This window comes from Mandrillus leucophaeus, unplaced genomic scaffold (assembly GCF_000951045.1).
Source record: "Mandrillus leucophaeus isolate KB7577 unplaced genomic scaffold, Mleu.le_1.0 Scaffold65, whole genome shotgun sequence".
Classification (NCBI taxonomy): Eukaryota; Metazoa; Chordata; class Mammalia; order Primates; family Cercopithecidae; genus Mandrillus; species Mandrillus leucophaeus.
In genome coordinates this window covers 2,890,040-2,903,065 of record NW_012107030.1, presented here as the reverse complement: position 1 = coordinate 2,903,065, position 13,026 = coordinate 2,890,040, and the positions used below count along the sequence as shown (strand labels likewise).

At 42.2% G+C, this 13,026-nt stretch overlaps 2 protein-coding genes across 3 annotated transcripts in view; one reads left to right on the top strand and one right to left on the bottom strand.

The window, feature by feature from the left end:
* MCMBP (minichromosome maintenance complex binding protein) overlaps window positions 1-1,783 on the bottom strand; it is a 69,459-nt gene extending 67,676 nt beyond the window's left edge. Inside the window, exon 1 of the mRNA XM_012001080.1 lies at window positions 1,699-1,783. The gene's annotated coding sequence lies outside the window, so the exon portion shown is untranslated. The remainder of the gene's footprint in view (window positions 1-1,698) is intronic.
* Window positions 1,784-1,803: 20 nt separating this feature from the next.
* The window catches only part of SEC23IP (SEC23 interacting protein), a 52,936-nt gene continuing 41,713 nt past the window's right edge, over window positions 1,804-13,026 (top strand). The window contains exons 1-3 of one of the 2 annotated variants that reach the window (XM_012001077.1): window positions 1,804-2,194; window positions 7,649-8,181; window positions 12,024-12,234. In XM_012001077.1, coding sequence (XP_011856467.1) covers window positions 2,032-2,194; window positions 7,649-8,181; window positions 12,024-12,234 — 907 coding nt within the window. In that variant the 5' untranslated portion in view covers window positions 1,804-2,031. The remainder of the gene's footprint in view (window positions 2,195-7,648; window positions 8,182-12,023; window positions 12,235-13,026) is intronic. The other variant, XM_012001078.1, reaches the window with a different exon arrangement.

Below are 13,026 nucleotides of genomic sequence, written 5' to 3'. Positions count from 1 at the left end.
CCACTGGAAGGAACCAATTCCGGACACATGACCACCAGGAACTGTCTTCTCAAGGACCTGGGGGTTTGTCTCTTCAACTGCAAACATTCAAGGGGGTGCTTCTCATTCTCATTCCCAGTCCCTATGGCTACCTTGCTCTCTTACACCACTGCTTGTCATGAAAACAGAAGAATTATGTGTCTCCCCTGGATAAGCATGGATTAACACACCCAGGTGGCCTAGTCGCAGGACCAACCACCTCTTCACACTCCTCAGTGCCTTTCCCTTAGCACACCACAGCCTCTTAAAAAGTCTCCGATCTTTTGTTTCAGCAAAGTTGTGTTCAGTTCAAGCTGGACCCACTTCCCTACTGCAATAGTTTTCATTAAATAAAATCTAATTTACTGCTTTAATGAGTGTCCCACTTAAAAATTTTTTTTTGACAATAAGCACATGAAATCATTATTGAATTAATAAATTTAGGTTCTACATAGGTGTAAACAGCTGGGGAGAGTTTCATTATTTTGAGTGTTCTTTTGGGATCTCCTCTCCCAACCTCCAAGAAGCTGAAAGATTGCTTAAGTTATATTTTCTTTCAAAATCTCTAACTATGAAAGATGACAATTATGTCCAAGTTATCCACAGTACCTTCTGGATTGAACTAGTCAGCTTACTGTGGATATAGAAAGCTATCTAAAATGTCAGAGCTCTAATTTCAATGTCCTGGTTTCTTTTCTTTCTTTTTTTAACGAGACAGGGTCTCGTTGTTGCCTGGGCTGGAGCACAGTGAGTGGCAAGATCAGGATTAGTTGCCTGGGCTGGAGCACAGTGAGTGGCAAGATCAGGATTAATTTAGCCTCAAGCAATCTTCCCACATCAGCCTCCTGAGTAGCTGAGACTATAGGTGCCATGCCACCACGCCCGGCTAATTTTTGCATTTTTATTAGAGACTGGGTTTCGCCATGTTGGCCAGGCTGGTCTCAACCTCCTGGGCTCAAGCTGTCCTCCCGCTCTGCCTCACGAAGTGCTGGGATTGCAGGCCTGCGCCAAGGCGTCCGGTTTGATTTCTCTTTTAAATATGTGTTTTTGGCCGGGCGCAGTGGCTCATGCCTGTAATCCCAGCACTTTGTGAGGCTGAGGCGGGCGGATCACAAGGTCAGGAGATTGTAGACCATCCTGGCCCACACGGTGAAACCCCATCTTTACTAAAAATACAAAAAATTAGCCAGGCGTGGTGGCAGGCACCTGTAGTCCCAGCTACCCGGGAGGATGAGGCAGGAGAATCACTTGAACCTGGGAGGCAGAGGTTGCAGTGACCCGAGATCGCGCCACTGCACTCCAGCCTGGGTGACAGAGTGAGCCTCCTCTCAAAACAAAAAAACAAAACAAAAAAACCAAAAAAAACCAAAAAACAAACGAAAAACACAAAACAACAACAAAAATAAATCAAAGATTTTTTTTCTCCCTATGTATTAAACACTTAAAAACATTTTACCATTTCTATTTCTGGGTCAATGCCAAAGTTCAGTTCAGTCCAGAAAGACAAGTGGTTTTGGAGAGGGTGTTTGGTTCCGCCTTGCATGCGAATTCCCACACAACCCTCTTCCTCCTTTCCTCCTTCGGGCAGCGTCCAGCAGGATTCCGCTGTTCCTCCAAAATCTTTGTCAGGAGAGTCATCCTGACAGTACTTTTAGGAAGCCCATAGATATCAGCCACAACCTGTGACTTTCAGGGTCAACTGCGTGTCAATTCGCACGTCCATCCAGAACCTGCGGGGACCACGCCCCCACGCTCCCTCCCGGCCTTTGCCGCAGCCCCTCTCCGCCTCCAAGGGTGTCACGTGCCAGACTCGGGCGGGAAGACATTGCCGCCATGTTCATTTCTGGCGGCGCTGGCTGGGGGAAGGGAGAGGGTGGCTGACTAACTAGCTACCCGTAGTTCCGGCTCCTGTGCGCAAGTGCGGAAGTGCGCTGGCCGGGAGAGTGATCGGTTTCCGGTCAGTGGTGCGGTACTGAGTACCCGGAGACGTGTATCGTAAGGTGGGCCGCAGCCATGGCGGAGAGAAAACCTAACGGTGGCAGCGGCGGCGTCTCCACCTCCTCGTTGGGCACTAACTTACTTTTCTCCTCCTCGGCCACGGAGTTCAGCTTCAATGTGCCCTTCATTCCAGTCACCCAGGCCTCAGCTTCCCCGGCCTCCTTGCTCTTGCCCGGAGGTAATAAGGGGAGGGCGGTCCTGTGTGTGGTGGGAGGCGGGCGGGGGACGTGCTGTGACAAGGGTCAGACGGGAGATATTCCTTTTGCCTCCAGCTACCCTCTCGATAGCTTGCCAGGATCATTAGTGACCAGGTTTGAGTGGGTCGGGGGCTTTGGGATCTTGGAGGCGGCAGGTGATGCGACTTGCTCTTCATTGCAGAAACCCACTGTTCCGAGTTGTCCAGAGTGCTGGACATTCATTCGTACACTGGCATTCCACAAATCTTTGCTGAACACCCATTGTTGTTACGCCAGGTGCTGGCAGGGAATGCAAGTAAACAGTGGCCCTCTCCTAGGGTACAGTAGTCTATCTCCCACTAGGAGACTCCTAGAATACGGTAAGATACCTCCTAGGATGGACTGTGCCCCTCTCCTGGGATACGGTACACTGTCTCCTACTAGGAGATTGTTGTGATACAGTAGGATATCTTCTAGATTACAGTAAGATATCCTGTAAGATGGACGGTGCCCCTCTTCTAGGAGAAACATGTAATATTTGTGAAGTAGACATGTAAAATGCATTCCTCATCTTTTTTTTTTTTTCCGAGATGGAGTCTTGCTTTGTCGCCCAGGGTGGAATCCAGTGGCGCGATCTCGGCTCACTGCAACCTCCACATTTCGAGTTCAAGTGATTCTCCTGCCTCAGCCTCCCGAGTAGCTGGGACTACAGGCGTGCATGGCCTGCTAATTTTTGTATTTATAGTAGAGACGAGGTTTCACCATGTTGGCCAGGATGGTCTCAATCTCCGGACCTCAAGTGATCCGCCTGCCTCGGCCTCCCAAAGTGCTGGGATTACAGGTGTGAGCGCCTGGCCAATTTTCGTCTTTCAAGACAATCCATCACTTCTTCCAAGAAACTTTTTCTTGTTCTCTTAGGCCCCCACTCCTATGTGCACTCCTAGCTCTTTTTTCATATTTGTATTATTGTCCAGGGAGATTGCTTTTTGATGATGATGTAGCATAGCCCAGACCATGGTGTTCAGGAGCACAGACTGTATTCCAGTCCTTGCCCTGCCAGTAGCTTGCTGTGTAACTGTAGGCATTTTAGTTTACTTCTCTGTGCTTCAGTTTCTATATATGTATAGCCTCACAGAATTATAATTAGAAATGCTTTAATTTTTGAAAAGCACCAAGTATACTGCCTACCAGACAGTGTGATTTAATGTTTGTGAAATAAACACACCTGCTTCTCCATTTGGACTGCGGTCTTCTTCAGCAGCTATGACCTAATTGCCTTTTTATTTCCAGGATGTTGTTTAGGGCCTAGTAAGTAGATCCTCTGCGAATACTGAGTTTGCAGTGAGTAATTTATTCTTGTTTGAAGGACTAAAGACAGTTTCATGGAGAAGCGAGGACAGGCACGCTGGGAACAGCTGTACATAAAGGTTCCCCTGCCCATGTGTTAATGTTTCTTCTTGACGCTGGTCACTACCTGACATGTACACATACTTGTTTATTCCACTCCACTAGGATGTAAGACCATGAAAGCAAAAACTTAGTTTTATTCACGATTATATTCCCACTGCGTAGAATGATGTGTGGTATGTAGTAGACCAGTTATTCAGTGGATGTTTGTTGAATGAGTGAAAGGATGGGAGTCAAAATGATGTCTCAATTTGACCTGTGGTTGAAAGGTTAGGCGTTGCTGTCTTTGGTGAAGAACCAGCATCGTTGGAGCAGAATGCTGTGAGAGGATGCAGGAATAAATAAGGCTTTACCTGGGGTTTTCTAATCATCCTCTGCACCATTAAAGTTGTTTGGTTATGTCCATCTTCCTTGCTATGTAGTATTTGGTTTGTGTGTCACTGTGAATTCATGCTAAACATTTTCATTGTGAAGTCTAGTATAGCTATACCTGTCTTTAATGCTCTTGTTTCTTGGAGACAGTCTGTGTGTGTGTGTGTGTGAACATTAATAGTTTTTAGAACTAAAATTCATCTCTAAAAATCTCAGAAACCCATTCAGAGAATTTCCAGAGAAAAAGAGGAAACAGTCTCCTTGGAAGCAATAGTTAATCATATAAGTGAAAGAGACACAGGAAGCAATTTCATATATTCAACAGACATGGAAGGCCTGGCACAGTGGCTCACGCCTGTAATCTCAGCACTTTGGGAGGCTGAGGTGGGTGGATCACCTGAGGTCAGGAGTTCATGACCAGCCTGGTCAACATGGCAAAACCCCATCTCAACTAAAAATACAAAAATTAATTGGACGTAGTGGTGGGCGCCTATAATCCCAGCTACTCGGGAGGCTGAGGCACAAGAATCGCTTGAGGTGGATGTTGCAGTGAGCTGAGGTCATGCCACTGCACTCCACCCTGAGCGACAGAGTGAGACTCCATCTCAAAAACAAAACAAAAACAAAAACCAGACATGGATTGAGCAGTTTCTATTTGCCAGGCACTGTTCCAGAAGCTGGGAGACACAGAAGAGCAGACAGTCCTGCCCTCAATGACTGCACAGTATATATGTATACACACACCCACCTGTGTAAGCAACTGTGATACAGGTTTAGAACAGTTAGAAAGAGGGATTGATAGATGGCTGTGAATGCTGTGGGTCTCAGGCTGGCTGAGCTGGGGAATGGATGTCCCTTAGGCCTTCAGGGCCTCTTAGGGGAGGTGATGCTTGAGCTGAGTGTTGAAGGATACATAGAAGTGAGGGAATCTGGAGAGACAGGAATATGTGAAGTCCGAAGGTGTGAGAAAATCTGCAGGTTTGGCAGGAGTTAGTGGTTGGTGGAATGGGACAGGGATGGAGCTCATCCCTCTCTCCTGTCTCTTCACCTTTGTCTTCTCTCCCGTGTGTCCTCTGCCCCCAATAGATCACTTTGACTAGAGTGTGGACAGTGGAGTGGCCTCGGTGGTCTATGGGTCACATATACCATACTCAGGAGGAGTTTGTAGTTCATCTTGTTGGGTTTTGGGAGCCTTTGAAGGATTTTCAACAAGGCATGAAATTAGACGTGTGTTTCAGAAAGACTGGAGTTTTCTCTAGTTGCACTGGAATAAGGTTGACTGTAGCAAGAGGATTCGGTTGGGAGGCATAGTGAGAGGCTGGCAGTGGCGATGGCAGTCTAGCCCGAGTCAGCCACATTGGGTGTGAGGAGCAGGGAGCAGATGTGTGAGATGTGTAGACTACACAGTTGTAGAGACTCACAGAAGATCAGAGTGTCAGCTCTGTCTGTCAGCACAGAGGCCCATTTTTGTTTAGTTTTAGACCCAAGACTGAGCTCTGTACCTGGCACATAATGCATCCTGAGTAAATATTTCTTGAATAAATATTTGAATGATTAAATGAAGGGTATGAGAGAGAGGGAGGAGTCTGAGAGACTTGAGGTTTCTGGTTTGAATGTCTAAATGGATGTTGGCAAACATCGGTGGATATAGTGAAATACAGAAAAGGGAGCGGGGAGGTGGGTAGTTAAGATAATAAACTCTCTTTTGGGCTCACTAAGCATGAGGTATATGTGGCTGAATCTGCCAAAAACATTGAGGAAGTGGTTGGAAAACAAGTTCTGGAACACATGACAACAGTCTGGGTTTGCGATAGAGTTGGGAGTGTCACAGATATACAAGTGCCTATTAAAGTTGTGGCTTTAGATGACATGTGTCCAAATGAAATGAGAAAGGGCCCCTGAGGTGAGGGCAGCAGTATGTGGAGAGCATTTCATTTGTAGTTGATGCTGATCAGAAAAAAGTTTCTTGGATCAGGTTGACCTCAAGTTTTTTTAAAGGATGAAAGATACTACTGAGGTTTTTTTTTTTTTTTTTTCTTGCTTGCTCTTAATTGTTGGGAATGAATTAAGAAATACAGGTAAGTCCAAATGAGGGTCACTGACCTGAAAAGAGGGGTGGGAGCTGGAAATATATCAGAGAAGTGGAATGATACAGACTGACACAGGGCCTCGTGCAGCAAGGGATATTTTATTTTTAGTTACAAAGAAAATATCAAGAGGAGTATTTTGAATAGTGGAGTATTTTAGTTAAACTGATGTGTGTGAATTATGAGAGCTCAAGAAGCTCAAGCCCTAGTCTCAGCAGAGGTCAAGAAGCTTGGAGTCCAGAGCTTGGAAGAAGGCTGCCTTTTGGCAGGTCTCCAAGGGCAGGGACCAGAGTGTGCCTGTGTGCTGTGAGTGAGTCCAGCCCTCTGATGGATTCCATGCCTCCAGCAAGGAGGTAAGAGGGAATGAGGCAGGGGCAGGGAAGATTAGAAGGAAGAAGATGAAAGCTACAAGCTAGTGAAAATAAAAGTTTAGTAAGGAATAATAGGTGGACTTTTGAGGTAATGTACAGGGAAAATGCTTTTATTTTACAATTTGGAAGTAGAACAGAAGCTAAATTGGAATTGTTAACACCCACAGTGAACATCAGGTTGGACAAGGGGATGGGAGATCTTCCCTTGGTTAGAAAGTGACCTTTTCAGCAATTTGGTGTTCTAGAATGATAACTGTGTGGTAGTACATGATTTTAGGGAATGGCAATTAATGGTTGACCTACTTTGCCTTGGGAATACAAATACCGCGTGTTCATTTGTACAATAAGTGCTTTGTAGGTAAGATTCCTGACACACCCCTTCTTGTTAACAGAGTTATCTTTAGTCTCTCATTATCACTATAGAAATAAAATTATGTGTATTTGGGTAGTAGAGTAATAATTGCATTATTTCTTACCAAGAAAAACATAAAAAATAATATGTAAGGCCGGGCATGGGGGCTCATGCCTGTAATTCCAGCACTTTGGGAGACCAAGGCAGGCAGATCACTTGAGGTCAGGAGTTCGAGACCAGCCTGGTCAACATGGTGAAACTTCATCTCTACTAAAAAAAAAAAAAAAATACAAAAATTAGCTGGACATGGTGGTGGGCACCTGTAATCCCAGCTACTTGGGAGGCTGAGGCACGAGAATTGCTTGAACTTGGGAGGCAGAGGTTGCAGTGAGCTGAGATCGCGCCACTGCACTCCAGCCTGGGCAACAGAGTGAGACCCTGTCTCAGAAAAAAAAAAAAAGTAAAAATAGTAAGTATAGATTTTGTTTCTATTTTTAAAAACTTCTATATACAAATATATATTTACAAAATAAATAACAAATAACTTTGTATTTATTTTAAAAGTATGGAAGGGTATGTAGCAAAATGTTAACTGTTAATAGTGCGATGGTCTCTGGGAGATGGGCTTATGAATGAATTATAATTGTTTCCTCTTATGTTTTCTTATTCATGTTTTCTAGTTTTTCATTTCTAAAGAGCAAGTTTTCAAAGAAAAAAAGAAAAAAACTGGTTTTTTTTTCTGTAATGCAGAAATAACAAGTTTGAAGAACAAATAAGGAAGTATAATTGCTAGCCCTTCCTTATAGAATCGTATCTGTGGAATGATAGAGTACCCTTTAAACCACATGCTCTCTTGTTCCATTTCAGAGGATTCCACAGATGTTGGTGAGGAGGACAGCTTCCTTGGTCAAACTTCTATTCACACATCTGCCCCACAGACACTTAGTTACTTCTCTCAGGTATCAAGCAGCAGTGATCCTTTTGGGAATATTGGACAGTCACCGTTAACAACTGCAGCAACCTCAGGTGGACAATCAGGATTCCCCAAGCCCCCGACTGCTCTCCCTTTTACAACTGGATCCCAAGATGTCTCGAATGCGTTTTCACCATCCATTTCGAAGGCTCAACCTGGTGCTCCACCTTCCTCACTGATGGGAATAAATTCTTACCTGCCTTCTCAGCCAAGTAGTCTCCCTCCTTCACATTTTGGGAACCCACCCCAAGGAGTTCCCCAGCCAGGATACAATCCATATCGCCATACCCCTGGTAGCAGCAGGGCTAATCCTTACATTGCACCGCCCCAGCTGCAGCAGTGTCAAACACCAGGCCCTCCTGCTCATCCTCCACCGTCTGGACCCCCTGTTCAGATGTACCAGATGCCTCCAGGATCTTTGCCGCCGGTATGGAGACATGATTTTGTGTCCTACTTATTAACTCTGTTTCTTCTTTCTCATCTGAACCTATGTTTTAAAAAACATTTCACGTCTTATAATCAATATGATGACAAATTAGTTTCAGAGGGTATTCTTTGTAAGCTACATGAAGTAAACATTATCTTAAAGATAGCTTATTGGATGGCTCATATTTTAGTGTGTATTACTTGTTTATTGAAGTAGTAATTGATTTTAATGAGTTAGCTACATGTCAGTATTTCCAGATTTTAGAGTAAGGTAAAAATAATAAGTGTTGTCTAGAGACATAGGAGATGAAGCAGTTGTTGTCTAAACAGACCACTAGTTTCTCCTCTTTCAGTTACACTAGTCAATCAAAACAGTCAATTACAGGGACTAAAATTGATTACTTCAGTAATTTCTTTTTATTTATGGAGTTTGGATCTAGATCAGTCAAACTCTATCTAGGGGGAGTTGGTGGAATAACGTATGCATTGGGTACATTTTATGAAATTCCCTTATGCATTTTTCCCAACTAATTGTTCATTTGATTTCCAAAGAAAAATCAGTGGAATTAAACAAAAAGAGAAATGATTAAAAAGAATTAAGAACCCATTTCGGTGTGGTGGAGATAGCAGTATTGTGATCAGAATGTAACTAACTTCTCTGTTAGAGAATGGACTCTGTTTTATCATTTCGTTTAAATCATACCAATACACAAATTTTTGACAATGTTGGATTTCGGCATTCTGAAAAGTAACCAAATTCATAGCATGTGGTATATGGTTAGTATTTTTGCTAACTATAACGAACTAATTATAGTTTGTTGCTTAAAATTTTAAAAAGGTTTTTAGATAATAATTTAAAAAATGATAATTTCAAACTTGAAAAGTTGCAAAAATAAAAATAGTACAAAGAGTACTCTGATATCCTTCACCAGGTTTACGTATCATTAACATTTTATCCCATATGTTTTTTAATTTGTGCCTGTGCACACGCTGGTATATGTGAGCCTTCTCCCTTTCCCACATGCCTTTCTCCCTCCCCTTCCTCCTACTTCTCCTCCTGCCCCTCCCTATTCCCTTCCTTTCCCTCATTGTTTTTTTCTTTTTCTGTATATATGCAGTTTTGGGGGGAACATTTGAAGGTCAGTAAAATACATTATGATTTTTTACTCCTAAATTCCTGGTGTACATTTGCTAAGCATAAGGACATTCTTCTGTATAACCACAGCGCAGCTATGGATCTCAGGAAATTGAGTGTTGACATAATACTTCAAAATGGTTTTTTAGAAATTATGTGTATGTATGTATATATACGTGTGTGTGTGTGCATATATATATATATATTTTTTTTTTTCTTCTTTTTTTTTTGAGGCCAGGTCTTGCTCTGCCACTCAGGCTAGAGTGCAGTGGCATGATAATGGCTCACTGTAGCCTCGAGTTCTCAGGTTCAAGTGATCCCCCTACTTCAGCCTCACCAGTAGCTGGGACCACAGGCACGTGCTGCCATACCTGGCTAATTTTTTTTTTTATGTTTTGTAGAAATGAGGTCTCACTATGTTGCCCAGGCTGGTCACAAACTCCTGGGCTCAAGCAGTCCTCCTGCCTTGACCTCCCAAAGTTCTGAGATTATGGGCTAAATTGTATATGTTTTTGAGACTGGGTCTCACTCTGTTGTCCAGGCTGGAATACAGTGGCACAATCACAGCTCACCTGCAGTCTCAAACTCCTGGGCCTCAAGTGATCTTCCTGCCTCAGCCTACCAAAGTGCTGGGATTACAGGTGTGAGCCACCACACCTGGCCCAAAATGGTGTCTAATTCAAACATTTACAAATAAGTATAGTCTGATTTTAAAATCGTTTTTGTAGAAAATTTGGAAAATGCAGAATATTGAATTTAATAAAAAATGTCTGTAGATAATCACTGTTTTCATTTTGTTATATGTCCTTTTTTTGGCAAACATCATAGAGTACCTGTGGTTTCTATAACCTATTTTTTTTTTTGTGAACATACTTTAAATGTTACTAAGATTTTTTCTAAAACATTAATTTTTCTTCTTCTTCCTTGTTTTTTTTAAAGAGATGGGGGATCTTGCTCTGTCACCCAGGCTGGAGTGCAGTGGTGTGATTACATTCCACTGCAACCTTGAACTACACTTCAGCCTCTGGAGTAGCTGGGACTACAAGTGTGCCCCACCATGTCTGGGTGATCTTTAGATTTTTTTGTAGAAACAGGATATTGCTGTGTTGCTCATGTTGGTCTCGAACTCCTGGCCTCAAGTGATCCTCCTTCCCTGGCCTCCCAAAGTTCTGGGATTATAGGCGTGAACCATCGTGTCTATCCTCTAAAACTTTTGTTTTTGTTTATTTACTTATTTTTTTTTTTTTCAGCTATCTCCTGCAGAAAGGATATAAGACATTTTTAATGGCTCTGGACGATCTAGCATTTGAGTGAAGTATTATTTAATCAGGCTTCTGTTAGGCATTTTTATTATTTCCAGTGATTTCGTATTTTATTTTATTTATTTTTTTGCAAACATTCCAAATTTATTAATTATGATTGTATAATCAATATTATTGAGGTATAATTTACATACAGTAAAAGGCATCCGTTTACAGTGTACAATTCGATTTATTTAAAGTGTACAATTAGCTGAGTTTTGACAGTTGTACACATTGATTTCCTATTTTAAATAACCTTTTGGTGTACATCCTTGTGGGTAAATTTTTATTTTTATTTTTTATTTATTTTATGAGACAGAGTCTCGCTTTGTTACTCAGGCTGTAGTGCAGTGGTGCAGTCTCAGCTCACTGCAACCTTCGCCTCTGGGGTTCAAGCGATTCTCCTGCCTCAGCCTCCCAAATAGCTGGGTTTACAGGCCCATGCCACCACATCCAGCTGATTTTTGTATTTTTAGTGGAGACAGAGTTTTACCATGTTGGCCTGGCTTGTCTCGGACTCCTGACCTCAGGTAATCCACCCACCTCAGCCTCCCAAAGTGGCAGGATTACAGGCGTGAGCCACCGCGCCTGGGATATTTGTTATAATTCTATCTTTAGGATAAATTCTTAGAAATTGAATGAGTAGATCAAGGAATAGGCATATTTTAAAGGTTAAATAGGCCGGGCGTGGTGGCTCACGCCTATAATCCCAACGCTTTGAGAGGCCAACGTAGGCAGGTCATCTGAGGTCGGGAGTTCACAACCAGCCTGACCAATCTGGAGAAACCCTGTCTCTACTGAAAATACAAAATTAGCTGGGTGTGGCGGCGCATGCCTGTGATCCCAGCTACTCAGGAGGCTGAGACAGGAGAATTGCTTGAACCCGGGAGACGGAGGTTGCGCATTGCGCCATTGCACTCCAGCCTGGGCAACAAGAGCGAAACTCCACCTCACACACACACAGGAAAGGTTAAATAAATCATGGAAGAAGTATTGCTAGATTGATTTCTATAAAGGTGTTAGTTTACTTTGTTCTGTGAGAAGGTCTAGTTCAGCTTGTAATTGATTTTTTTTCTAAATTTTTAAATTTTTAATTTTTGTGGGTACATAGTAGGTGTATATTATTATGGGTTACATGAGATATTTTGATACAGGCATGCAATGTGTAATCATCACATCAGGATAAATGGGGTATGGGTATCCCTCCCCTCAAGCATTTTTCCTTGATTTGGGGTTTTGTTAGGTTTAAAAATTCTTCTTAAAATTGCTTTGGGGTCTAGTTATTACACTAAATAATTGTCCAGATATACATGTAGGATAATTACTACTAACATCAGTTTGGGTGTGAAGCATATTCAGAATTCTTTTGGACAAGCATGACAGTCTTAACTTTGCCGTCCCCTCCAGGTTCCTCCTTCAATGCAGTCTCCAACACAGCAGCAGGTACCTGCCAGACCTGGAGCTCCCTCTGTTCAAGTGCCACCTCCTTTTCTACTTCAAAACCAATATGAGCCTGTTCAGCCCCACTGGTTTTACTGCAAGGAGGTAGAATACAAACAACTGTGGATGCCTTTTAGTGTGTTTGATTCTTTGAATCTTGAAGAAATCTATAATTCAGGTAAACATTGGTCATGCATTATTCATAATCTGATTTTAGGAAGAGAAGGAATGAGTATTTATCCATGATGTATTTTCTGTGAATGTCAAATGCTTTGATCCTTATAGACCCCAGACTCTGTACCTTAAGATGACGATATTAATATAAGTCCTGAGTTACTGGGGTAAGGTATTTGAAGAAGTGTTTTAGTAATTTACTTTGTAGTTTAAAGGTATTTTGAATCAGAGAACTTGAGCAGTTCATATAATCCAGGTTTCAATTTTTCTGTTTCCCTCATTCATTTGTAGTTATGGGGGCATTTATAAAGGGCTTTCTGTGGAACTCTCGATCCTGGAGATGCTCTGTGAAAAAAGTGTTCCCTGGTCAGATGAGGTTTGGAAATGCTGCTCACTGTATCTAGGTTTGAGAGAGATGGTGTGCAGGAGTGTGTTAATGTTTTGAGAAGTCCTGCAGTGTAGAAATGTGTTTCTTTGTTTATCCTGGTATTATTTGATCGTGGACTTAAAAGTCACCTATTAATGGCCTTTAGAAACATATTCCATGGAATATTGTTGTACGTAGATATTGTTGTTCTGATTTTAAAAAAAAATCCATCAGTTCTTTGAATTATGTTTTTAAAGTTTGTCTTGACTATTTCTTTTCTACTTAAGAAGAGTCATAATTTTGAGCAGCACAGATTAATCTTAAACTTCTATTTTTAAATAAAAATGAGCTTAGTTTTTTGTCTTTAAAGACTGAGTAGTCACCGTATTCATTATTTGTTATTTTATTTTTATTTTCTTGAGACAGAGT